Source organism: Akebia trifoliata, chromosome 4, assembly GCF_017979445.1.
Source record: "Akebia trifoliata isolate Shusen 1 chromosome 4, ASM1797944v1, whole genome shotgun sequence".
Classification (NCBI taxonomy): Eukaryota; Viridiplantae; Streptophyta; class Magnoliopsida; order Ranunculales; family Lardizabalaceae; genus Akebia; species Akebia trifoliata.
This window is the reverse complement of record NC_141378.1, coordinates 79290-107038: the sequence shown is the minus strand read 5'-3', so window position 1 is coordinate 107038 and position 27749 is coordinate 79290. Positions and strand designations below refer to the sequence as shown.

At 34.4% G+C, this 27749-nt stretch overlaps 3 protein-coding genes and 1 non-coding gene across 14 annotated transcripts; 2 read left to right on the top strand and 2 right to left on the bottom strand.

Annotated features, from left to right (window-relative positions):
• Positions 1-705: 705 nt before the first annotated feature.
• Positions 706-2387, bottom strand: LOC147402663 (EPIDERMAL PATTERNING FACTOR-like protein 2). Its single transcript, XM_086437591.1, has 3 exons — positions 1804-2387; positions 1684-1718; positions 706-1156 (listed from the first exon to the last, which is right to left on the bottom strand). The coding sequence occupies exons 1-3, from the start codon at positions 2018-2020 to the stop codon at positions 923-925; spliced, it is 486 nt and encodes a 161-aa protein (XP_086293717.1). The 5' UTR covers positions 2021-2387; the 3' UTR covers positions 706-922.
• Positions 2388-7857: 5470 nt separating this feature from the next.
• TRNAS-AGA (transfer RNA serine (anticodon AGA)) lies at positions 7858-7939 on the top strand. Its single transcript has one exon. It is a non-coding gene; the product is annotated as a tRNA-Ser (tRNA).
• Positions 7940-9174: 1235 nt separating this feature from the next.
• Positions 9175-11110, bottom strand: LOC147402661 (mannan endo-1,4-beta-mannosidase 5-like). 3 transcript variants are annotated; one of them, XM_086437984.1, is made up of 5 exons: positions 10621-11110; positions 10335-10529; positions 10139-10255; positions 9854-10055; positions 9175-9764 (listed from the first exon to the last, which is right to left on the bottom strand). In XM_086437984.1, the coding sequence occupies exons 1-5, from the start codon at positions 10942-10944 to the stop codon at positions 9337-9339; spliced, it is 1266 nt and encodes a 421-aa protein (XP_086294110.1). In that variant the 5' UTR covers positions 10945-11110; the 3' UTR covers positions 9175-9336. The 3 variants fall into 3 exon arrangements, with proteins under 3 accessions (XP_086294110.1, XP_086294109.1, XP_086294111.1); XM_086437983.1 differs by having other exon boundaries at positions 10133-10255; positions 10621-11107; XM_086437985.1 differs by having other exon boundaries at positions 9628-10055; positions 10133-10255; positions 10621-11098.
• Positions 11111-14588: 3478 nt separating this feature from the next.
• On the top strand, positions 14589-26831 carry LOC147402660 (SWIB/MDM2 and Plus-3 and GYF domain-containing protein). Of its 9 annotated transcripts, none has more exons than XM_086437976.1 (11): positions 14590-14775; positions 18012-18799; positions 20333-20430; positions 21687-21746; positions 22478-22528; positions 22867-22938; positions 24035-24287; positions 24387-24437; positions 25563-25679; positions 25772-25837; positions 26351-26831. In XM_086437976.1, the coding sequence occupies exons 2-11, from the start codon at positions 18115-18117 to the stop codon at positions 26608-26610; spliced, it is 1713 nt and encodes a 570-aa protein (XP_086294102.1). In that variant the 5' UTR covers positions 14590-14775; positions 18012-18114; the 3' UTR covers positions 26611-26831. The 9 variants fall into 9 exon arrangements, with proteins under 9 accessions (XP_086294108.1, XP_086294107.1, XP_086294102.1 ...); XM_086437975.1 differs by having other exon boundaries at positions 14590-14779; XM_086437979.1 differs by having other exon boundaries at positions 14590-14783; positions 24390-24431.
• Positions 26832-27749: the final 918 nt, after the last annotated feature.

Below are 27749 nucleotides of genomic sequence, written 5' to 3'. Positions count from 1 at the left end.
GGAGTGCCTTGTAAAAATGATTAATTGTGATAGACAACATTTGGTACCCAAAATTCTATCTTATATGGCAAAAAAGTTTAGATTGGATTGATTTTTAGGAGCAAGGTCTTTATGGTGAGATCATTCCCACAAAAAATTAGCCCATTTCGAAATTTCTAACCCCATGAAAAGTGTTTAGTTTACAAATTAATGGTAAAAATTTACAGTCCACAATTCTTCAACTTGTAAAATGCAGTTAAAATTTTCAAAATGAGCTGATTTTTTGTGAGAATGGTCCCCTCACCACATAGATGATCCTCACAAAAAATCAATATATTCCAAAAAATTTAGTCCGTATAGGACAAAATCCTTGACTAGAATTTTGTCTTGTGAAACCGACCCATTAAATATATATCAATTAACATAATCTATATTAAAAAGTATAATACTAAAGATGCCAATTACTTGTGGATTTGGTTAAAGTCTGTGAGTGTCAATGACCTAGATCAAAACCCGCCTTCATCTACTAATCACAGACCACTATAGTCTCGTGCCTAGCAACAAAAAATTCAAATTATTAGAAAGTATAGCTAATTATAATTTTACTCTATTATTTGGAGTCTACCTATCAGCTCTCAAATCATTGCCATAGGGACTGTTCAGGAATATGTGGTATATGTGAATGGTATGAACGCGAGCAAGATTGAAGGAAATCGTTGTGGGCTGTGCATTTTCATAGCCATGCTTTAATTGGGATCGAGCAGAAACATTGTAGTTGTTATATATTAAACAAGGTGGGGATAGATAGTAAAAGGTAATAAATAAAAATGAAGCAAGATAACAAAAAAAAATAGACATGTCACTTGAATCATCTTTCTTTTATGCACAAGTGAAATGGATATTCTCAACTGAAGGCGCTATAGCTGTTCTTCAATATTCTTGACTAAGGATTGTAGAACATGTTCCCGCATTTGCATTTCCAACTCATGGGCTTGTAGTCGTAGCGGCTTTCACCTACAGAAGCGATCCCTGACACCTTAGGGATTTTGTCTTTGTCTTGTGGGACTATAGGCACCTGAACTGCCTCACAGTGCCCACATGTCCTGCACCTTCTATCGCACCTTGGAGGCCTTGAACCTATCACACCTCTCATTATTAATTTCTCTTCACCTCCTATCTGTGTGCAGTGAGACAAAGCCAATACCGAAATATATAATTAATTAATTTTTCACCAATCCCCCTTATTAATTAAGTAATTCTGATAATTAATTCTTAATGAAATTGAATAATCTTTAGGGAAATTTCCCAAATAATTACATAAATTTTTGCAAATACCGAAAGTGTTACATATGGTGACAAAACTATCACATAATTTATGTTGACAAACGGTTGAGAAAAAAAACTTTATTAACCATAGAATGTTACGCCATTTGGTCATTGTTTGAAAAAGAAATGCAATTATGGAGATAATTGTCTCTTCAACATGGTTGCATCATGGAATCGAACCCTTGTTGCAGTCAATCAGCTTTATTTTATTTTATTTTTCTATTTTTCAAATGAAATAAGAATTATTTTCCCTAACTTTTTTTTCGCTAAATGCGCAAAGATGTATTAATCAATCAATGCATGCAAGACTTAAGCAAAGTGAAGTTTTGAATTTTATAGTAAGGAGTATTATAAAAAGAATATCTTATATATCATCACCTGGGCATCCTCGATAAGTTTGAAAATTGGTCTACCTGCACCACCAAAGTGAGAAAAGCTTACTAAAAAATTAGTGATTGTGAGGATGCTCTTTCCAAACTAGAAGTCAAACCCACTTACCTTCCACCATGAATCTAACTTGGGTTGAACTTGAAACAATGAGAAAGATCAAGGATGTCATAAGATGGACTCGTCTGTGGCCGTAAGTGGTTGAGTGATTAAAACCCATTTGTGTGCGTGTGCTTGTGAGTGTGCGAGAGAGAGAGAGAGATAGATAGATTAAACGGTGAAGGAGAAGAGGATACGTGATTGAACTCCCACCATAATCACGCACCATACGACCTCTCTGTTTTTTGTTTCTTATCTCTAATTCTAAAGGACAATAAGTAAATGAGGAGCCCAAAACAAAGAGCGAAAGGGAGCCGAAAAGGGAAGAATGGAACTTAATTCCCCCAAAGGAAACAAGCAGAAAGGTTGAGAGACAAGCAGAAGCACTGCAGAAAGTAGTAGAACAACAATAAGGGAAGAGGAGATGGGGGATGAGCTATAGATTGGAGACAGAAAGAAAACAGCAAAGCTACAGAAACCCCAAATGAGGGTAGATTTCTGCAGACGAACATCAAAGTCACAGCTGTGATTTTGGTTTTGTGTTTTCTTGCGGTAGTTGGTCTCAGCAGTCCCACTTTTACACGCCAACCCCACCTCTCTCTAGCCTCTACCCAAGAGAAGAGAGTAGACTGTAGAGTAGACTACTCACGTTCACGTAGTACAAAACATATTTCTCGATAGTGAAATTCACCTAACCCAAAAACAGACAAACAGACGTCTATCCTACTTATATGTTTATGAGTTATTTTTTAGAGAGATTTGCCGGACAGACCCATCTGTTCTGTTGTAATTTTAATCCAAAAACTCCCTTTCTTTTATTATATACAGATTAGCATGACTAACTCAGTAAGATTTGATGATCAAATTGACAATCAACATGACAGCTTCTATATTTCCTTAGAAATTTAAATTTAAAAGAAAAAAATTCAAAAAAAATCTTTAAACGTGATAAAAATATTTAAAATAAATAATTATTAAATTCTTAAATTTAAAATTAAAATATAATAATAAAAATTAAAATTATTATTATTATTATTATTATTTTTTTTTTTTTTGTGTAGTGACGGGTCATGTTTTACAATGACAAATATTGGTGGTGTGGCTAGAATCTATTTTAAGGAATGTTAAATAACAAATTAATCCATCTTTTTAGAATTTGAATTTTATGACGTAATTGTCCACTGGTAACAAACATATGATAAAGTAAGATTATGGTAAAGTACGATTCTCTTGAAGTTGCTGTTACAATTGCACCATAAAGTACACTTCCCTTAAAGTTTTTTTAATAATAAAAATGCACCAGTTAGATCTGACGGGTAAAGTTCTCTACTTAATATTCAGGACAACGACGTAGGTTCACTGTCCAAAAAAGACGTGTTACACTCTTCAGATCAACTTATAAATCTCACTATTTTTTTTTGTTTTTTTGCTCACGTGTTGATGACAATAAAAATCAGTCATTAGGTGTAAAAATTGTGTGTTTCAGGTCTGAAAGAGTGGGTGGTCAGATATTGAATGTGAGTAGGTCTCAACAGTGGTACTGTTGGAATCGTGGCTCATTTAATGTGTGTCATTATTATGAGGATCTCTGTCTTTGAAAATGCATTAATTCCAAAAAAGTTGGTGATGACTATGCCAGTCAGAGCTCCATTATCAGTAACCATAAATAGAAGATGTAGGGTGGGGCAGGGCCGAGTCCGTTGCTGCGCTTTCTGTCACCTGCCATCCCACGCGACCCACCTCATCTGGAAACTCTCTTCTTTTTAGCACTCTCCCAAGGCAAACCGTTATATGTTTTTACCTGTTTTATAGTTTGGATTGATTATATGATAAACTCAACCAGGGAAACAATCGGATCTAAGAGTTAAGATTTTCTAGTAATGGGACAAAATATAGACATAGTTCACTAATATTGTTAATTACTATTGTACCACAGTTTTTTTCATCAAGAACAATAACAACAACAACAAAAAAAAATGCATTTGGATGTGGTCATTGTTGAATATTTTCAAAATAAAATAAGATTTATTGATTTGTTTTTTTTAAGTTAGTTATTTGAGAATTTTGTGTATATAAGTTTTAGTTCCACATCGCTCACAAGTAAGAAAGTGATGTACCTTATAAGTAATAGTCAATATACTTAGTTGTATTTATGTCACACCTTTAGACTTTAAACCAGTACTTCGAGGTGGTGTGAAGCACCACTCGCGCACGTGCAGGGCACTTTGAGGCGCACTTTGCACATACGCATCGTCGCGAGGAGCTGGGGAACTTTAAAGTTTTAGGATATGAAACCATTCAACGATTGTAATTGATCCGTTTGATGGATCGACTGCGACCAGCCCCGCACGATCAAGTTAGTATCCGATCGAATACGATGGATCGAAATAATACAATAATATCGGATCGAGAAAGATCTGATACGTTGGATCAAGGTAGTACCTGATCAGAATGATCAAGTGCGATGGATCGATTGTGGTTGATCCGTCATGTGTGATGGATCGGGTGCGATCAGCACCGCACAATCAAGTTAGTATCCGATCGGATACAATGGATCGAAATAATACAATAATATCAGATCGAGAACGATCCGATGCGTTGAATCAAGGTAGTACCTGATCAGAATGATCAGGTGCAATGGATCGATATTGTACCTGATAAAAAATGATCAGGTGTGTTGGTTCCTGATTGGTATCCGATCAGGAATGATCGGATCCGTTAGATCAAATGGCAACTGATCGGACGCGATCAGAGCCACTAGATCAAATAAATTCAACTAAAAGGTGTTAGTTAAAGGACATGAGACACATACCTACGATAGGATGCAATCTGGATTGTTAGATCTCAAATAAGACACAATCTAACGGCTATTAGACCAAGAGATATTAAATCATGACTCTTGATCAATAGACATAAAAATGACTATAAAAAGTTAACCAGAATTCAGATTTCTTCACTGAAAAATTATGTATTCTCCTTTCTCTAAATTTAAGATTTAGGCATCATCAGTTTCTAAATTTTTCGAGCGTTCTAGACTAAATCAGGTCATACATAATCTGATTTAGTATATTGAGTGTAAAGCTTATTTGTATCTTGAAGGCATTTGTTCATCAATCCATTGTGTACTTTGGTTCAACCAGTAAGGGAGAATATTTGTCTAAAAAAGATCAAATCTTTTCGAGCCTAAAAGTTATTTTTCTTCCTCTGTCGTAATTTTCCAACAGATTGCATGGATTTTCATTGTCCATGAAAAATGAAATCCATGAGAAAATTGGCAAGGAAGGTGCAGACACCCAAAAGCCTAGGAGTTCATCAAAATTCAGTAAAGAATGGTACAATCCGAAGAATTTTGATTGATCAAGTGGGACCCACTTCAAAAATAAGCATAATCACAAAATTTAAAATAAAATAAAAAAAATTATTAATTTAAGTTTGGTCATCATTGACCAACGCACAAAATTAATTTTTTTCTTGACTATTGATCACCTAATGTCAGGGTGAATTCTTTTTTAGCCTTTACTTATCTTATGTCAAGATTAAATTTGTTATGGCCTTTACTTACCTAATGTCGTGCAAAAATTTGATTTGAACTTTACTCACCTTTGGTTAAACAGTTATGTTTGGAATTAGTGCAATTGAGTGCTTTAGATTAACTCGAAAAATTTATTTCTTAAACCACTTTCTTGAATCTTAATTGCTTATTCCTTAAGAAAATTCAACCATTTCTCAACTTTATCTATGCATTAAGACATTATTAAACTTTGCGAACCTTAGTCTTCTAGTAATTGTCTAGTTCTCCTAATTTTGATTCTCGATCACTTTTTGTCTCACAAAGAGTCCATTACTCCATTTCCTTTTAATTTGTTGAGACATACTTAGGATGATTGACTTTTAAACTCATCATTCATATTCTTAATTCAAAGTTTTGTGTCATAAATTTCATGTAAATTGATCAAATTCAATAACTCTTGATCATTTTACCGTCCATAAGAATTCTCTACAATCTCAAGGGCATTTACTTTTCTACCCCCTAGTTGTTAGGAATCTATCTAATGCAATTACCCAAAAAATCTCAATTCGTCATTGTGAATTACATGTCATTGCTCATAAATTCTATAGAGTTTGATTAAGTTCAAAGGACTTTGACATTCATATCCCTTAAATAGAATTCGCTAGAATATTGTGAGTCATTACATCTTTACCCTTTGATGATCATGATTATTAATAAGACTTAAGAATGTGCAAAGATCATCAAGGACAATTTGATTGGGGGTATTTAAAATCATTTATTAAGATTTTATTGGGAATATTTTATATTTAAGAAAATTAGACATAGTCCCAAGAGTTTCCCATGAGCCTATAAATAGATGATCCATTCAAGACAAATGAGAGATGCAAGTTTGAATATTAAAATTATATTAAAATCCCTTCTTAAAATTATTTTAAAGTACCAAAATTCTATCAAATTAATTTCTCATCCATTTTAGAAACCTAGAGTAAGAAAGAAAAGAAGAGAGAAAGAGAGAAGAAGATCGAGGTAAGGAGAATACCTTTTATTTTCTATTTCTTTTTCTTATTGTATCCCTAATCCCCTTCTTATCTATCAATTTCTTTACTTTTATGTACACTTAAATTTTTGCAATATAATATAATTGATTTGCTTTCAATGGCACAAGGAGGAAGAACCTTTACATTACTTCATAGGGATTGAAAATACTTATTATTAAATTTAAATATTTCCAAAGGAATTTATTAATAAACTTAAAAAAGGAGAAATTATCTCACATTGTGAATAAAAAAGAAACATAAATATTTTTAAATTGTAACCTTAATAGGTTCGAGCAAATTGGGCAACTTGATGCCTATGCCCAAACCTAACTTAACCTAATTTGCTTCGATCATTTTTTTTGTTTTGGCCCAACTCGAGCCTAAACCTTGGCTAACTGTACCAAACCTAACCCAAGGTCAGATTCAACTCATCGGGCTTGGCTTTGAGTTACTCAAGTTGTTGCATCCCTAGAGGAGGAAGAGGAGGGTGGTGGCCAACGTCAGCGATAATGATAATTGTGACAACGAACGATAATAGTGGTGACGACGATAATGATTGTGGTTGTGGTGGTAGAGAAAAAGAAGATATTAAGATTTTTATTTGAGGGTGAATTTCAATTTTTCGTGTGGATATGTGAGAAAGTGAAATTCATAATTAGTTTAATTTTTTGAAGATGGTGAAAATCCATTTTCATAGATAAAACCAATGAAACACATGGAAAATGAGCAACATACCTATAATTTTTATTTTATTTATAAATAAGATGTCATTAAAAAAGGAATTGAAGACTCCAATAAATAGAAGATATGAAAAAAAGTGCCTTTTTTTTTTCAATATATATAACTGTTATCGATGGATTTTCAATGTTTTAAAAATATTATATGATCGTCTTATTGTTAATGTTGTTAAAAATATATTCTTGTTGTATATTATAAAATTCAGGCATCCAACCATCTTTTGCATCATAAATAACCTTCATTGGCATTTATAGGATACAAGAACAACAAAAGACGAAGTAAAGTTTTAAGGTAAAATATTCACAAAGAGAAAATGAAAATGTGGTGCAATAAGTAAAAATTGAAGCGCCAATAAAAATTTTCAAAATTTTGGGTTTTGCACCCAAGTTTTGACCAAACTAGGTATCACATTGTGCTTCTTCAAACCTTTGTCTTGCCGTGATTTGAAGCTTAAAGAAGGTTGAAGATGCTATCATGTTAAAAATCATTCACTTTAACAATTCAACCTCTCCTACAACCCATGATCTTCAATTACTTTTCTATCCAAAAATTTCTGATAACAGATGAAGATCCAACAATTTAGACGACATGGTTAATTAACGCAAAGGAGAATCCATTCGACGTCCCCAATCAATGGAATGGTATGTTCCATTTCATTCTTATTAGTTGTCCCCACCACTGATAGGACGTTTGATTTGTGTGGTGAAAACTTTACGCGTTACACAAGAAAGTTAATAAAACAGTTCCTGGACAATAAAGATTAAGTATTAGCATAAGAAAGTGGACGTGCCGGAGTGGTTATCGGGCATGACTAGAAATCATGTGGGCTTTGCCCGCGCAGGTTCGAATCCTGCCGTCCACGAGTTTTATTTTTTTTCTTGAAAAAAAAGTGTGCATCAAAATTTCCAATTAGTAGAAAGCGTTCAGGATTGAAATTTAATTTTTCTGTTTTTCTTCATGGTTTTTTTAGTGGGTCAGATTTTTATTGGGTCACATAATCTTCAATTACTATGATGATGTGGTAGTTTGCACACAATCATAGATTTCGTTTCTTATATCTTGAAGAATGAAATCTATGGTTCTTTATGCATTGCCACATCAGCGTAATGAACAAAATCAATGTAATAGCATGACTCTAATAATAATAATTTATGGGTTGTCTCATTAATCAAATATAATCATTAATTAATTATTTTTTGTTGGCAATTTTTTTTTTCTTTTCCTTTTAAAGATATTCACGGATTTATTTGTTTTGTATATATGAGAACTGCTATTGACACCCCACTTTTACTTATTATACTTTAATTTCTTAAATTATTTTACACCCAATTAAATATTAAAAGTTTAAACTACTCTTCAACATTACATAGGTTTGATTCAAATTATAAACTGAATATTATAAAACATTATAACACTATTCATACAATTCCAATAGTTGTACAGTTATGATTAGGGTCGTAAAATCCTAACCACCCCCACCCCACTTCCAAAAAAAAAAGGAAGACAAATTTTATTGGCACCCCACCTTTTACTTATTCTCAATCATTCACTTATTTTCTTTATTTTTAATTGGGGTGTAATAAGTAAAAGTTGGGGTGCCAATAGCAGTTATTGTAAAAAATTAGAAGTTGCAAAGTATTTTATTAACTACAAAACAACGGTATTATGTTCAAAAATTCGGATCTTTCAATCTATTGGTTGTGGAGAGTATGGCAATAAACCTTTTAATAATTGACAATTTCTTTGTTCATAGTTGTAATACCCTTATACTTTTCAACAGATGGGATGATATATAGGAAAATTTGCATTTGTTTGAAATTGGGATTTCCTAATTGGATCAGAATCAATTAGATCCTTTGGATTGCAACATTTAGTTACTATTGTAAGCATATTTGGACATATATTTCTTGTAATGGTTGATGAAATTTAATCTACTGGTCTATTATTTTCTTTCAGAGCAATCGATAAATTAAGGTATTATTACAAATTGAGATAGGGGCATTGCCAATTTATCTAATTCAAATGGGACCATAAAATTGTAAGGGGGGGTAGATTCAAGTGGAGAAACCTTTAAATTTCAAAGTTGAGTTGTAAAAATAAATAAATATAGAATTATATCATTTAAAAGATCTGAGATTCAAAGTGACCATTCCCACAATAATACTAAAATTCAGGGAATCACTAATGCATCCTGATACATCATTTCCTTCACCTAGACTTGTTTATTTATGCTCTCTAAATCTCTTTCTGGAAAACCTTTCAAGGAACTGATTTACTCCTTTTGTGACTTTTACTCCATGTATGAGCATGAGCACGGTTATTGTTTAATACATGTCCCAGTGTAGTCATTTTGTGAGATTGGCTTGTAATGACTCTAGATGTTGATGGATTTTGAGATAAAACTATCTCGTAGCCATCATAAAATGATTCCATTCCCTCTGCCATGATTTGCCAGACCAACCCACCTCCAATTATTCCCCCACTTCTTGCTAAGTTGTAGATGTTTTTGTTAATAGTGTCCAAGAATGAATCCCTCTCACTTAAAGTATATCCTTTATCTTTCTTTGATTTTCCAAATTCAGCAAAAATCAATGGTTTTCTTAAGATCATCCTTGAGTCTCTCCAATGACTAGATGTCCACCTTTGCACGAATGATAACTGAGAGTAGTCATTTTGTCCAGCCAACCCGAGAGTAGTCGAAAATTAAATTCTATTATAATCTAGACAATCAGGTCTCAATATCCCATCTTGAGCATGGACATCAGCACAACATACCAAATGTCTGGATATGCATGTATGGTGGCAAAATCGATCTCCTTAATGAGATTACTAGTAATGAAATCTGTCCCAACTTGGTAGCCAGGATTAATTTGCTTCTTCTCTGGCATTGACTCCCCATAGAATCCTTCCATGCCTATCTCAAGCAAGTGCTTATTGTCGATAGACTTTGTGTAAGTTGCCATCTCTTGAACCCATCCCTGTTTTAATAAACATATAATTAGTGACAATGGAATATGAAAATGACACTATTTTATACATGGGAGTTGAGACTCACATGTACCGTTTTGCCAGAGTAATCCACTTTACAACGTGGTTCGTTAATTAGTTCCCATGCCATAATCGTCGGATCATCTTTGTAAGCCATTCTAGTAATGGTGTTGAACCTTGTAAGCACTCTCTGCACATAAATAAAGCAATCATGCACACATGATTTACGTAACATAAATCTAATCTTGTTTTTTCCTTGTAAATTTTACTTTGACATGATTCTTGTAGTACCCCTTTACCACTGGATTTGTATAGAAATCATCATCATTGCTAACTTGCACACCTGCTCTTCTAGCCCATTCTACATATTGTGCTCTGCCTCCGTATTCGTTGTAATTGTTGACTAGGCTCAAAATTATGCGAATTCTGTACTTTTGTGCTTCCGAAATCACAAAATCGAGGGCCTGAGAAATTTATCATAAAATCTATATATTAACATCAAATAAATTGCATGAAAGGCATACAATTTCCTTCTATTGAATAATATTTATGAACCTGAAAGAATAGCTCGTTGTACACGCCAGGCAACATTTGTAGAGCTTGGTCACCTCCATCACTAAAGGCCCATGTCCGACAGACGGTAAGACCAGAGGCCAATGCCTCACGGAACACATTAGAGACTTTGTACCTCTCAGTGGGCTCGGCTGCAACTTGCATCATCCAATATGAGTTAAACCCATTAAAGAGAAAAGGGGACCCATTACGAAGAAATTGGGTGTTTTGTGTGCTAATGAATCCTCCAAGAGTGGGGTGCCTAGCTTCACAAACAAAAACTAAAGCTAAAAGGATGAAAATCCCCCAAATACTAAAGCAAGACATTGAGTTTTGATTTGAAGGGGAATTGTATGAAAGGATTGGTGTGGAGAGTTAAGTGGGATGGTGGGGTAATTTATAGGGAATTAATTAAGAGAGAGAGAGAGTAGAAATGAAATAGAAAGATGAGCAGGATTTAAGTTGGACTTTCGGCTAGGTGTGCGAAGTCAGAAATGGAAGTTTGCTAAATTTAGCAGATAAAAAGCAATGAGATTTGATGAAGATGGTTGGTTGAAGTTGAAGAGAACATGGTGGGGGGGATTGCTGATTTTTGGGCCAACGTAAATTCAGGAATTAGTTGTAAACGCCTCCAAAAATCTAAATATAGTTAAAGAGGGTGATGGTGCAAATGTGGGAAGTTCAAAAGCAACTTCTTTTTTTTTTTTTCACAAATCACAATTCACATGGATGTTAAGAGTAGACCTGAGGAGGTCTCTTCTTCCCTTCCCTTCCCTTCCCTTCCCTTCGATTGTTTTTCCTGACTCTGGAGAATCTAAAAAATTATGGATTTGATCGGAAGTCCATAGGAGTGTTGATGGGCCCAAGCCCATTGTTGTGGTCGAGTGGGAGGTACTCCTGAAGAGGACGCAATGATGAGGTTCTTCAAAATCTAACCAACTTTTTTCCCAAAACGGGGATGGATGGAGGGAGGCCGCTTTTGTGGTTTCGGGACTGCACTGTTGCGAGAACGTAAGATATGAATGAAGACTATCGGCTCATGCTTTTCATGCGTCACGACTACTGAATTTCGATATGAAAATTAAAGATTAGTTTCTATCACAAATCACAATGTCTGTTAGTTTGATCGTCACACCTTCCAACAAGGTTCGGATAGGCCTGTATCCATATCCTCTCAGCATTTGGATAAGGATTTTAAAGACTGCCAAAATGTCAACGTTGTTTAGAATTCGGATCCTAATACAATTCAAATATTCATCACTGACGCCATTTAACACCCATTATCTCATTCTCAAATCCATCTTCACATGTTAAAATGGGTATGGATCATGTGAAGTGGAATTATACTTGTACAAAGGTGCAAATGAGATAATCCCTGGATCCATTTGGGATCCGACACAGTTGCAAAGTGTTTGTGATAAAGCCTAATCTTTTAATGCTACTTCTCTCAATCAAATATCATGTATTGAGCAACTTTTTTACTTTTATTTATTTATTTTTACTTTATGGGAGAGGGTGAGTGAAAAATGGTGCTTCTTCCTTATTTTTTTATTATTAATTCATTGAATATCTTATTTGAATTATTCCTTTTTAAAATTAATTTTAGTGTAATGTAATATTACGATTTTGAAAATATTGCAATTTTCAAGATATATATTTAATGTAATATTACCATTTAACCATTACAATAGAAAAAAAAAAAAAAATTAACATGTAAAATTAATTTATTAATTGCTTTTACGTTGTTTGAGGTTCATTTTTTTATAGAAAGGAAAAATTACTGAAGTGACATTAAAATTTACATTGATTCACACATTATTAACGTAGATGTATGAACCATAGATGCTTTTCATCAAGATACGAGTGAAAAATATCTATGGTTATGTGGGCACCTCCACTTCAACCATGTGTGAATCGACATAAATTTTAATGTCACTCCAACACAACTGTCAATGTTATTTAATGAAATGTAATGTGCATTTAAAACAACTTGCAACTAAGCATATAAGGGTATTTTTTGTAGTAATTTTTTTTATAGATAATTTTAGTTAGTAAAATATATTTTGGAGGTGTATTTAATACATCTTAACTTGTATGCTTGGGGTACAAGTTAACACTTCCATGAGGGTATGTTTGATTGCACATGAAAAATCATTTTCCATATATTTGATTATTATTTTTCGTGAAAAATGATTTTTTATCTACATCAAAAAATTTAACAAAAGTTGGATTTCCCTTTCCTACCTGTATAGGTGAGAAAATAAAATTCACCCATATTTCTAATTCCCAATTTAGAATCTTAAATCATCTCTTTTTCTTCCCCACCATTACCATAGTCACCATCACACTCAATTTTATCATCGTTGTCGTCACAATTTCCGTCATTGGCCACTTCCTCCTCCTTTTCCTCTCTCTCTATATCCTCTTCTTCTTCTTCCCTCACCTTTGTCGTCGTCACCACCATGTTCTCCATTTTTCTTTTTATTTCATTTCTACCCTCCGTTCTCCATCCTTGTTTTACAATCTCCACCCTTACCATCTGAACCCCTTATCTTCGTTTCCCCCCTCCTCATTATCTTCTTCTTCCCTTTCTCCCTCTTCCTCTTCTATTTTTTTTTCCTGTTATTTTTCCAAGGTAACATGGTGGGAAATTATGTAGTTTCCAAAATTAAAAAGTACTCTTTTTAATCAATTTTAAACTTACGAATAAGTGTTTTTGGTACATGTGTGTTTGCACATGCCAGCTATTTTTATTTTAATTGAAGAAAATGGAAAGAGAAACACTTTCCTTAATAAAATTTCAAATCTTATAGACGTGATCGAGTTCATATGGATTATCAAATTGTCAATTGAACATCTCAATCCTCTAGATTTGATGGAAAAATTCAGAACCTAATTTTTTTTTTTATAACCCTCCACTGTTTTGTAAATAGAAGGCTATTGAACTCTATTGAACTCAGCAAATTTAAAAATTATATATTAACAATAAAAAAATTTATTGTCAAAGTTTAATTTAATTTTTTAAGTTCGTAGAATGTTGTCATCTACACCCCCATGGCATTGGATCATATTTTTGGATGCTTCAAGGCGATGTCAATGATCCTTAGTAAGTTTCGAAATCTTACCAAGCTAGTCAAAGTTACACTTATATTAAATAAAACTCTATATGACCTAATTCAAAATGAAATAGTACAAAGAGATTTTTAGTGTAATTTTCATAATGCTCTCAAATAGTGGAAAAAGATTTGTTCCAACGTCATTTGTAGGACAAATGAGTTGTCTAGTAAATGTTTTCTCTACAATTAAATAATTACTTAACATAATTGAAAAACACTTTCCTTACTAATTTAGTATGATTTTAATTCCTACTAAGGGTCCATGAGCTCAAATGGATTACCACATTGGCAAGCCAACACCACATCAATCTAGATTTTATGGGAAAACTTAGATAAAAAATATTCAAAAACTAAGATTTTGAAAATTGATGACTATCGATTCATGGTACTCTCAAATTTAAAATTAAAATTTAACGATAAAAAATGATATTATTTGAATATATATGAATATATATATATATATATATATATATATATATATATATATATATATATATATATATATATATATATATATATATATATATATATATTTTAAATTCATAGAACTTTGCCCTCTACCACCCTAGCATCGGATCATGTTTTTAGATGTCACAAGGTGAGTTCAATGACCCTTAGTAAAAGTTGAAATCTTACTTAAATTAGTAAAGCTAGTCGGACTCAATATAATTAGGGTCATTTGGTTTAAAAATCATGAAAACTACAATCCCACGATTCTACAATTTGTTTGTTAATTTTTAAAATTACAAAATTATCTTTTTCATTATATAATTTTTAAAAACACTTTACTTAATACTTTAAATTATAAACAAACCCTTATGGTACAATACCACTTTGTTTGTAGTTATAATTAATGAGGATTTGCATCAACAATAACAATAGAGTATAGTACTACTACCTTTTCTCTGAACCAATAGTAATAGTAAAGCTTTTGATGTAAAATCCCCACAAAAATTAGGGTTTACCATAGATAGCGGTTGAGGCTGGAAGCATGGAGTATGGATTCGTAAAATTGTGAACTTGGAGCTTTGGTGGATTTTATGTATGTAAGTAAGTCTCTTTGAACACATTTCTTTCCTGAGAAAATAACCTTCTCTTTCTAATTTGTCTTTGGATATAATCCTTTTGGGGGTTGTTCACATTCTATCTCTTGGGTTTGTGGTCGTTTTTCCTTTAATTCACATAAGACCTTCAAATTTTCTTTAGAGTTTGAATGGATATACCTAATTTTAATGCTTGATTTTCGTTTGGGAAATATGGCGGTTTGCTTAGCCACAACAAGTGTGTGTTTGAGATTTAGAAACGTTGGTACGCAAGGTGTTTGTTAGATTGATTATTAAAGAATCAGGGATAAATTGTTGGGTAATTGTTTTTTAGTGGAAGAAATGTTTGAGTTGTAAACTTTTATAATTGATTACTAATTCAACAAGGCAGCTTAAACTATTGCAAGTGAAGTCAAAACCCGTTAAGGATATGCAAGGGAGGTACTTGACTGAAATGTTTCTGTTTTTTGCGATGAAGTTTTGTTCAACATTGTCAAAGTGAAGATGGCCATGGGTTTGTGGATAAAATTGATTTTTTGTTTTTATTTTTGTTTTATTCTGTTCAAAGTCGTTGATGAATCAGGTTTTCTTGTAACTGAAAGTTGTTTTTATCTGAAATGGGCTAATGTGCTTAGATATTTGACCATTTAAATGTTTTCAATATCATTATTTACCAATATCAAAGTAGTAGTTGAAGATGAATGACGAGACACAATTGTTGTTCTCATTACTATACTTACCTTTTCTCCGATCATGTACGTGCTTTAGGCATTTTTTGTTTGGTTGTGATAAGACATCATCTATTTTCCATGTTAATTGGGAGCATATTAATGAAAGTAAAAAAAAAAATAAAAAAGGGGATTAAGGGAAGGATATGATTGATTCAAGAAGATCTGTTATCCAAATTACTTTGATCCAATTTCATTAATCATCAAACATGCCAATCTTTGACTTAACCCATCCATTTATAAGATTAACACTAAGAATTATAATAGAACTCGAATACCCCTGTTCCAATCAAATTCTAATCGCTGAATATAAGCACTTACTTGTTTGCACTGTAAACACACACAAATGGAAATATTTATGTCGCTAGGAGTGTATTGCTTGGGTGTAAACTATTTTGTGAGTCCTACAGTAAACACAAAACTTCACAGAGAAAACACATAAAACACCGTTAAGTTTTGTGGAGCAAATACCTCCATTAAACTTTACGGTTTTTTTTTTTTTTTGCTTTGCCTTCTCCTCTCTCTCTCTCTCTCATTTTGCAAAGAAGAAATGCTGGACTTATAGGGAGGGATTCCTTTCTTGTTTCAGTTAATTTGTTGCTTCGTTCAAGAAAAATCCACTTATCCCATTTCTCCAAAACTTTCACGTAGAAATCCATTAATGAGTTCCACGAATGGGTTACAAACGAAATGGGGTATTTTACCATCTAGGCATGGACTTTAGAACAAGTGGCAAGAAGGAATGTGAAAGTGAAAATGAAGTCATCTGGATAAACTGAGTCTTCGCAAAAATAAAAGAAAAAGAAAAAGAAAAAATTGGTTTTTGTTATGGTTTGGAGGTTTTGGTTAGGAGGAATGAAGATCAGAGATGAAAATTTTGTTAAGAAGTTTGTGAATTTCAGTTATGTTTTTTCATGAATTGAAAAATTAGGGTGTAAGTTTTTCACTGAAATAGGATAAATTTGTTAATATTTAAAATTGGTTAGAACACTTTTAAATTTGGTGAATTTGTTGAATCATTTATGTTTGATTATTTCATAGGGGTTTGAGTTTTATTTTGATCACAAATATTTGTTAATTAGTTTTAGTTGTGGACTGAATTGTATATTATGGTAGTTCTGTGTGGTATAATGATTTAAAATAAAATAAAATAATATATACATATTTTTTTTTGGGGTTTTAGAGGTTGTGATTCTCACTTTTCTCAAGGGATTTAAGATGGAAAAAGTGTTCTGATTTTGGGTGTGAATCTTCAGTAATTCATGAGTTGAACGGTTAAAATTGTAATCTTTTTCCAAATGTCAATCCCATATTGAAATGCTTGGATTGTAGTCTTTGAATTTGTTTAAAAATGATATGGAGCCTAATGTCAATTTGATTTTATTTTTCTTTCTTTTGTTCTTTCAACTATGTACAAGATTTTAAGAAAAAAATGGGTTTTTTCAAAGAAACAAAATTTTATTCTTTTTGCATTTGTGGAATAACCAAGCAAACATAAAATTTTGCATCGAACACAGCCAAACACTCCCAATCGTAAAATAGTGTAAAATTCGGTGATTGTAAAACTTTGTAAATACAAAATTTTGTGTTTGCGGTGCAAACAAGCAGGCATCACTTGATTAAGAATTGACAACTCAACTCTTCTCCCGAGGATTGAGGTATTCTACTTGGATGTTGATCCTGTTTTCGTCCTCCTCAAGGCCTTTGAGGATAGCTAATTGATCCCCATAGGCAGCAACAATGCCCTATAATGTATTTCTCATCTCAAGTGAAGCATAACTCTTTCTTGCTTCTTCATTAATGTGTGGGAAAGGATTCAACGCTCCTGGAAAATGGGTATCACTGGGCTTGTAATAAGCCACTCACTACTATGTAAACAATTCTATACTTTTTGGTATGTCTCACCCATGGGATCTTCTGTTGTATATCAATGTCATTGGAATCCAAAGCATTCCACTCATCACAATCTTTTTGGCATTAAGAAAAGTAATGTCTCCTATTGTAGGCAAACTCTGCCTTTACCAAATACATAAAATCGTTGAATTGGGCTTTCCTTGTATAATAGAATATGAAAGCAGGTGTGAAGGAAAAAAAATACTATGAAACAAAGCTATGCATGTACTTTGTTGTTGGGAAGGCTTCACTGACAGTGGTTACTGTTTCTCTCTCTAACTTTGATGGCTAATTCGTACTTTATGGATGGAATATGTTTTTTATTGGTCTGTAGTCCGCAAAGCAGTTCGATATGCTGATTGGAATTTGTGTTGGAACCTAAAAGGAGCTGGAATTTTTTTTCCTTTTATTGTTTTTCTATATTTATGGGCACATGGGTGGCCTCTATGCCTGCTTATCTTTGCTCATTTTCTATTTCTGGGTTGTTCTTATTTCTGTCTTTGGGAGAGCAAGGTAGAATTCAAGGGCAGAAGCCCATGTGAGTTTCTGTTTTAGGATCATTGGGTGATAATAAAAGAAAAATGTCTTAACTTGGAAGGATCTCCATTTTGTAGATGTACTTTCGAAGGCCGAGAAGCATAAGAATGGTCTGATTTGGATACATTCGTTGAGTGTGAAGAAGAAAATGAAATTTTAGTCTCTGATTTTGGTGATGATATGGACAATAAAATGAAAGTTTGCCCATATCCATTAACGAAGGTATCCAAGGAGCCAGATTTGTTGTCGATGAAGGTACTCAAAAGAAAATTCAAACCAAAGAAAAGGGAATTTATTGGGTGGGGATCACGGACACTCGTAGAATTTCTTGCATCCATTGGCAAGGATACAAGCAAACCAGTTTCCCAGTATGAGGTGAATGATATCATCAAGGTATACATCAACGAGAACAAGCTCATTGATGCAAAAAGAAAGAAGAAGGTTCTATGTGATGCAATGCTCCAGTCTGTTTTTGGGAGGAAGTCAGTGAACCAAAACAGAATTTATGACTTGCTGGAATCACACTTTGCTGAGAATCAGGAAGAATCAGAGGACGATGACTTGAGCTATGATTCAGGGGAAAATGAGGATGGCATCTCAAAGAGTTGCACAAGACAGGGAAGGAAGAGCTCAGACTGTAGAACTCACAAAAAGGCAAAGATTTTGGAAGCTCCCCCCCGAAGTTGTTTTGCTTCTGTTACCACTAACAACATCAAGCTGGTTTATTTGAAAAGGAGTGTAGTTGAGGATCTCCTGATGAATCCTGAAACCTTTGATGAAAAAGTGATGGGAAGCTTCGTGAGGGTCAAATCTGATCCAAATGACTACTTCCAGAGAAATTCACACCAGCTCGTTCAGGTTACAGGTAGTCTCTGTAATAAATAAGTATATATATTGCATTGATAATTTTAGTTGCTCTCTTTCATGATCAAGAAAAAATTTGCTCTTTTCTTTTTCTCCTATTGGGCCAAGCTATTCTAAGTCCCACAGGCTGTAAAAGCCACCAAACACAGCACAATCATTCAAGGAGTAGGAGCCACATTCAGTGGCACTCACCGTACAGTTTCTTCTAAGTGAATGAATTCCTGTTGACATGTCATATTCTAACACTGAATGGATTCGGCTGTGAAGAAATTTTTTCCCACTAAATTGCAAATAACATGAATACATAGGTTATGGGTGCAACATTTTCAGTAGAAACTTTAATGTTGAAATATGACACTGAACTTGGGTATTTTCCCCCAACTAGATATGTGATAGATCCCATTATATTCCCATTTGTATCCCATTACCACTCTACCTTAGTTGCAGAAAACTCTTACACAAGATGAATCTCTGTGCTTTCTACTTCAAAGTTTGACTCTATTTGTGTTGAAAGGATGCAATTTGAATGATTGAAATGTGACATCCATGTATTCTTTTTTGATACTAGAGTATTTTCCATGTTGACTAATCATATATGGTTGTTCTACTTTTAATCATGGTATATATGTGTAAAACCCTGAAATATCTATATTCAAATTTGGTAAAAGGTTTCTGACACTGTTAATGCAAAAAATAATATATAGCCTCACAATAATTTGGTTCTCTTTATATATAGTATGGGTGCTTCCCATATGTTATAAAAGTCTAGTTCTTCTTTGAAACACTTGTGTACTAGCTACCACTACCCACATCTACTCCAGCTTCATGCATCCAAGTGATATGCCAGTGAAGCCACATTCCATTTTGTTTGAATATTTGAGATTCATTAATGCCAAGGTTAGGAATGCCCTTGTGGAGGTCCAACATTTCTACCCATACCTGTGTATCCTTGCACCTAGGAAGTTTGATAGGTTGACTTTTGGCATGGATATCATAAGTGGAACCCTTTGAATGATGAGCCCTACCCAGTCAAGATGTTCCACATGTATGGCTATGCTATTCTTGACTTTCACATTCAATATATGATATAAAACCATATATATGTGGTTTGGTTCCCGTGACTCATGAGAAAACAAATGATCCCGACCATGTAAACATGAAATCCAATGGTTGGGATTTATATGTATCCTGACCAAACACATCTCGGAGATACTTATCTTGAGGATGAATTTCAACTGTTGGATTTTGTGTTTAAATGGTTTGGATCAATGGATCATGTGTTTTTTCCATGAGCCATTCTTCATGAGTTACCGGAACCTGACCCATACATACATGCATATTGCCTTTTTGTGTCAGATGATTGGCTCATGTTGATATATATTATTATCTCGTATCTCTCAGGGATAAAGTGATTAGCTCATCATTTGAAGAAAGGTGTTCACATTTATATGTTTTCTGATTATACATACATATTGCCTTTTCGTGTCAGGTGATTAGCTCATGTTGATATATATTATTATCTGGTATCTCTCAGGGATAAAGAAGGCCTCAGGGACAATGGTTACCCTGCAGATTTCCAATTTGAAGAAAGATGTTCACATTTATATGTTGTCCGATGATGACTTCTCTGAGGTAATTAGTGCATTTGACAGTCAACCCTTACATATTTATCAGTTAATTCATAATTGCAAAAGCTTCCCAATCTATTCAGAATTCAGTCGAGTTGACTTAGTTTTGCCAGACTCTGGGTTTTGTGTCCATATTCTTCTAAAGGTCTGTTTGGAATTGCTGAAGCCCTGTTGACTCAGACATGGAAGTTGAGAACAGGTTTATGAGGCGAATCCTAAAACTTTGAGAGTTACCAAAATCTTGTGAATATTTCACTATATATTTTTTTTTTTTTTGGTGTGTTGTTGGGGGGCGGGGGGAGGGGGGGTGAGATAAGCTAGTGAGTTAATTGTTAATAATTTGTTGGTGAAGATGGGTTTTGAACCCAGGTCGTGGTATCAATACTCACAGATGTTAACCAACTTAGCAAGCTGGCAGCTTCATGGATTGCTTGTTTTGGGGGAAACAGAAAAAATCTCCTGCAAGCTGTCTGACTTTTTGCAATATTCTCTTAACCATTAAATTCTCCAAACGGGAGTTTATTGGATTTTGTACCTTTGCAAAATATCTGGAAATGTATCCATAGATTAAAAATGTATGAGATATTTGGGGATTTTGGAGTGCACACAACCAGGTTAATCTATTCGCAAACAGCAAAGTTACTTCCCTGTTTATAGCATGGATGATAGAGGGCTACGTGCCCACCAATTTGGAACTTCTAAAATCTGAAATAAGGCAAAACAACTTCTTTTGGGTCTACAAAGAATATAAATTTCATTTCCTGAAAATAAAATCTTGAGATTGAAGAGGACTTGACAAAAAGCTAATTTGTATACATCCACATCAAAAAACAAGAAAGAAACAATTTTGTGGACCCAAAGAACATACTCGTCAATATTGTTGAGTTAGTGGAATCATGGTTAAGAGCTCCTTACCTTGGAATTTTTTGGCCAAGATATTCTGGTTTCAGCTGAGACCAGAATTAAAACATTGACCCCAAGACAATTGTTTTGGATTTTCTTGGTCGAGATAGTCTCAGCTTTTCTCCTGGACAAGATATTGCCTTGGGACAAGATTTTAAACCTTGAATGGAACCGTGTTTCCTTCTTACATAAAACATCAAAAGCTCAGTTGTATCGGGTAATTATTAATCAAAATGACGGACCAGCACACTCTATTGCCATAGTACTACAAATAAATGTGTACAAATATAATTCCATACATCTGTACCTTTTCATTCACACAAAACATTGTTAACTTATTGGTTGTCTTGGTGATAGGAAGAATGCGAGGATTTGGGCCGGAGAGTGAAAGATGGCCTGCTTAAAAGGCCTACAATAGTAAGTTTTCTTATCTGAATTTTTTTTACTAAGATATTCCTGGAAATGCGTATGTATTTTGTAAAGCTATGATAAATTGGTGTGATCACTGATGTTTTTTGGTTTGGCACTGTCTCCTTTAGTGATTATAATTTGTAAAACAATCAGTTTTCCACGGAACTGATATTTGTTGTTTTAGCCTTGCACTGCTGGGTCCAAGCCCATATAACGGAAGAGGGTAGCATCATGTTGGTACTTAAAGGAACATATTTTTCAAATCTTTTAACATGAATCTTTGTCATTGTTATTATTTTCCATGGTTGTGGCAGTAAGTAGGCAAGCATCCTCTTAGCAGTCTGGATGGAGTAGAGAAGCCAATCAAAATAAATAGGATTAATCTTTTCACTTGGAGTGTGAATCCCACATGGATCCTGTAAACATCTCCATGTGCTATGGGACACTGGTACCCGAAGAGGTTTTGGTGGTCAATAGAACATATAGCATATCAAAGTGGAAGATGTTTTAGACAACTATAGATTGTTGGAATACTCTTTAACAGGGTATAAAAGCTTGCAATGGTACTTAGACTAGTGGATTTATCAGGTTTAACTCGAGACTCAGTCAATTACCCCATCAAATTTTCTGCGTTTACAAAGTCTTTATGATAAGTCAATTTTTGTGTGTTTCTTGTTGAGATTTCATAGGCTAAACAATCAATGTTGCCTCCTTATTTGGAATATGCTCTTTGACAGGTGGAGCTTGAACAGAAGGCCAGAAGTCTGCACGAGAATATAATGAAACATGTAATAATCCCTGGTTCTTGATGAAAGTTAACATCATAACGAGTAATTCATTTTCTTCTACTCCACGTCAGGTTGTGAGCATGCAGTGGGTCATAACACCTTTTGGTGCCTCCTGGCCCAACTAGGCTAATTTTATAAGTGATTGTGGCCATCTGATTTTATCATCTTGTTTTTCTTGAATCACTGACAAGATTGAATGGGTTATGATCCTTTGATGAGGTTATTTTTTGAGCTAATAGATCTCCTAGGTGAGATGCATGAAATAATAGTTCTCCCCTGCATGTGCCCAATGTGACCCAATTCTGTTTATAACCTTTACATGAACAAATTGTTCTCAGTGGATCGAGAGAGAGCTTACCTTGTTGCAAAACCTTATTGATCGAGCAAATGAGAAGGGATGGCGAAGAGAATATCCTTTCCTGATAGATTTCCTTTATGTACTGCATGGACTAGTAAGATTATACGTTGCCCAGGTATGTGCTTGGGGACAAGTGTCAGACTTGCATAATCAGCATCTTTAGGGCATTGTGACTTTGTTATGTAGTTAATGCATACATTATCTTTTGATACTCTAATTATTTTAATGTTTTCTGACTCTCTTTTAGAGTATTATTTATCATTTTCACCATTATTTTATATAACAAATTTAGGCAGCCTGCTCCATGTTTGAGACATTTCCCTTACCCGTGCCCATGTTGTGTTACTTCAACATGGGCACCCTGGGGAGTTATTATGGGCCTGGTAACATTGGTAAGATATGGTCAGAGCCTATAGATGCTCTAATAAGACTGTTTAAATGTTTATTGTCTGTATGATGGTAGTTAACCATCGTCCTCTAGGACAGAACCTTAGTCTTTAAGAAGACCACAGGCCTTGATCAACTTGCAAATCCTTTCTTTTTCTTAAAAAAATGTTTGACATGTGACACACTTATAATGTTATTAATCTTTTTAATTTTTTTTTTTTTGCTCTTTTGAAACGGCATATAAATAGTAATACATCTTCTTCCAATACAATAATCTAAATGAGAGTTTATGTCATGGTGCCAAGTCCTCAAGTTCCTATATCCTAATATTGAGTCATAATACCTGGAGAAAATAGAAAATAAAACTGCCTGGTGCTGCTCACTTTGTTCTCACCCTTTACCTATTTATCCATAATTTTTTGACACATAAATGAGTCCATACCATCCAATTGATGGTGCCTTCTGGGATGAACTACTAATCATTAGTTGCATCGAGCCAACAATCATACTCTTTGGGATGGTCAGCAAATATACATGCAAAAGTTCATTAATTAGATGGTTAGTATCATCAAATTGAGTCTTGTTGGACAATTTGCTGTCCAAGATGTGGTTATTAAGTGGGTGGTGATCCTGATCAGTGAGCACTTAACACTGGTTTCTGCATAGAAAGGTGTGGATCCCTTGTCAATGGTGGGGCACTAACAGAGATTATTCATTGGTAGAAAATTTATGTGATCCTTGACTTTGTTTGGGGTTCTACACTTTGTGAATACCTGGAAAAAAGGCAGGTGCTTCAAACCCCATCTGAACAGCTTAGGTTGTTACGAGAAATTCCAGAAGCAACTGCCGATGAAATAGAGCTCGAAATTACCTCTCTGGAGTTGTCTACTGATGAAAACCTTGGAAATTATAATTCTTCGAGATCAATTCCTACAAGGAATTCAGAAACTCTTGACGATTTAGCTGGGAGCGGGACCTCATTCAATCTCAATGTTAGAGGAACAGATGTGGCAGGTTTGCCAACAACTAAGTTTTGTTCATGTTATTTTTTGTTGTGTAGTCCCATAACATGAGGTCTGGGGTTTCTGAACCAATATTATTCTATTGATATAGCAGGAGATGATGCTGTATACCATCAGAAATCTGAGAAGAGAGAAAGTGAAGTTCGAAACCAGCTGTGCCTTATTTACATAATTATGACTGAACTATAAAAAAAAAAAAAAAAAATTGTATGTAGGTTCATACAGGTATGCACACACACACATAAACCATTTTCCTTCAGGAGGGTTGGAGATTCGTAGGGATGTCTAGATTCCAAATGTCTCCGAGGAAGTGAATTCTCTTGTACATTCTTTGAGTTTTAGGAATTGAATCTTCCCTATCATAATATTTCAAGCCATAATCGACCTTTGGGTTGGTTTCATGACTTTGATATTTAATTAACTTTTCAATAAGTTCCATACCAAAGGAAAATGTTATAAAATTGATAATTATAGTGTACTTCACTTGGAAAATCAGAAGAAAATTTTTAGGACACTCTCCCATAATTTTGAATCATGAATATTATCAGCTTCTCAAATGGTACTATACAACTCAGAAACTAACACATGTATTGGCATCTGAGACAAATATAGGGTCTCATTCCTAATGCTCAATGACCTAAGATCATATCCTAGTATAGATGGGTAGTTGGATGACGTCTAACTTTAGGAGGTTTTGACGTTCAAAGCTTTTAAAAAAAATCCTTCACAAACTCCATGGTTTGGGTGAATCAATAGTAATCTTTGATGTTCTGTTGATAGTTTGATACTTTAGATTAGGTGATTATGAGGAAAAAAAAAAAAAAATTCCAAACACACCTGACAGCACGACTAAGGTAGAGCAATCTGCAAATCAGACAAGTAACTTTTGGCCCATAGTATGAAGTTCTTTCTCTGCTTCCATGATGTGTGAGCCATTTGATAAACTAATCACTCATATTAAAGCTATTTCTCTCTTAATTGCACTGAGAATCCAGCAAATGCAGGACCAAGGACATTTCCAGTAAGAAACGAATATTTGGGGAATTTAAGTAATTTCATAACCAAGAATTCTAGTATATTGGACCTAAATTCTCTCTCTCTCTCTCTCTCTCTCTCTTGGAAGGTGCCAACTTAGCTATGGGTTCAAACCCCATTGAACCCACTTTCACATTGATAACTAGCCACCTTGCTGGCCTAGCAAAAAAAATGTCTTCTTTTTCCCCATTATTTGTTTTAACTCATGAATGTATTTTATCTAATTTTCCAGGAATTGAACAGACTATCAATGTGAATGCTGCTTCTGAAGTTACATTAGATTTAGCTGGGAAGGAAGATTGGAATGGAGATGCAGCTGATGAAAAAGCTGCTGAAGCAGAAGCAGATGGTTAAAATATTTAGTCTTTCCTTTATTATGATTTAGGTTCTAGTTTTAAATTTTTTAAAGAAATCTTGATTTGTTTTCCTTTGATTCTACAGGAATTGGATCTGCCTTTGCAGTTTCAGGATGCGATGGAGTCAATAAAACCTCAAGCTTACTTCCTGGTTGGCAGATATTCCTGAATACTTGTATTGATACCCATTAAGTCCACAGTCATCATTTTCATTTGGGAAAAGATGATGGTGCTATTGCTTTGGTGGTATGCAATCACCGTAGTACACTAGAATCCAAGCCTGATACTCACATCATGGACTGCAAGCCAAAGGCTTTTATTCCCATTGAATGTGCCCTGTGGGCTATGTTCCCCTTCCATTTGAAAACTACTATAAGGAATATTTTTTTCTGTATCATCTTGGATACTGGAAAAGATCATTTAGCAATCCTTTTGTACCTTCCTCATCCAAGATGAGATCTTGGACTTGTGTGGACTGACTTAAAATCATAATATAATAAATCTTGACAGAGGCTAATTAGAGCGAAGGTTTTAAGTACCTAACCAAGTATCGACTTGTCGAAGTTGACTCGGTTTCAGTAGATAGTGACAGAGGTTACTTTAGAGTTGGTATTTGCATTGGCTATGTTGCACTCTAAAAACAATGATATATCATTCTTGGCAGATATAATAATTCTTGAGGATGAAGACGATGAAGGTCCTGATGATGCAATCGAAAGCCGTCTACCTAATAACCCAGAAAGTGATATATGGCATTACGTGGATCCATTTGGTGATACACAGGGCCCCTTCTCCATGTCATCACTTAAGATATGGTACAAGAATAATTACTTCCATCCTGATTTCAAGGTTTGGAAGACAGGTCAGACCCAAGAAGCAGGGATCTTGCTAACGGATGTTCTTTGCCAGGTATTCCCAAATTAGGAAGAAAAAGAAAAACCTTCTAGTTAGTTTTTGTGCATATAACAAAGGTGGTCATTTTGTGATGATGGCAGTTTCTCCTTCACGATAATGGGTAGCATAACAAGGTAGTTGTTTGTTCGGTCATTTGTAATAGAAATGTACATGAGCATTTCTTTTTGCCATTTGTAAAGCTAAAAACTAATTTAGTTGATGAAGTCTAATCAGGCTGTCGTTGATTTGTAGTTTGTTTTCTTTCCTTAAAGTTAGTGATTCATACAGGATAATAATTTAGTTGACGCCCTGTAGATATATACTCTGTTCTAGTGTTCTAAAACACGGAAAGACCTGCCCAGGTCTGGGAAGACCAATGAACTGGAGCTCTGCTAGTCCAGTTTTGTCCATTCAACTCAGGAAATGTATTTGGTGTTCGTTCCAACTGGTCGAACTGTCAATGCGGGTGGTTCTAGTTGCAATGCAGGCTTGTATTGTTGAATTGCTCCTGTGCACATGGATCGGAACAATCTGCTGCAACGTCTGAAGGTGTTAGCTTGCCAAGTTGGTAAGTTATGTAAGCATTGATAGGGTTAAAAAACCCTCCACCCACCCACTAACTTGCTTGCTGGTGCAACATCGCAAGAGTTGGTTATGTCTCGAAGAATAAAATGAACAAGAGGATCAACAAACTCAAAAGTGTAGGAAATCAAAAATACCGGGGCAGTCTTACTAAACTAACTTGTAGAATAATCGTCTTTGCATTTCTTTGTACAGATTTTATCTTGAAAGAATAGTTAGTTGTGAGGAGTGGACAATTGATGGTTATTATTACATAGGTTATAAGGTCAGCACTCAAAGAAAGATGACTAAAAAAAGGTTGACAATGGGAGTTTGCATGAGGATGTTCTATGAGATTGTTCCAACACTCAGATGTCAGAAACTGGAGGCGACTGTCGAATGACTTCGTCTCAGTTCTAACAATTTTTACGAACATTTTCTATAAGATTAATGCAGTAGTGGACGTCAGTGGAGACGCATGGGAAAAATCTTGACATGGTGGCACGAGCATGCCTGTAGATGCATGTTCTCGTTCTCTGAGATATGAATAAAATGTATCCACGGACATGCATGCGCCACTATGTCAAGGTGTCCCCCACTAAGGTCAC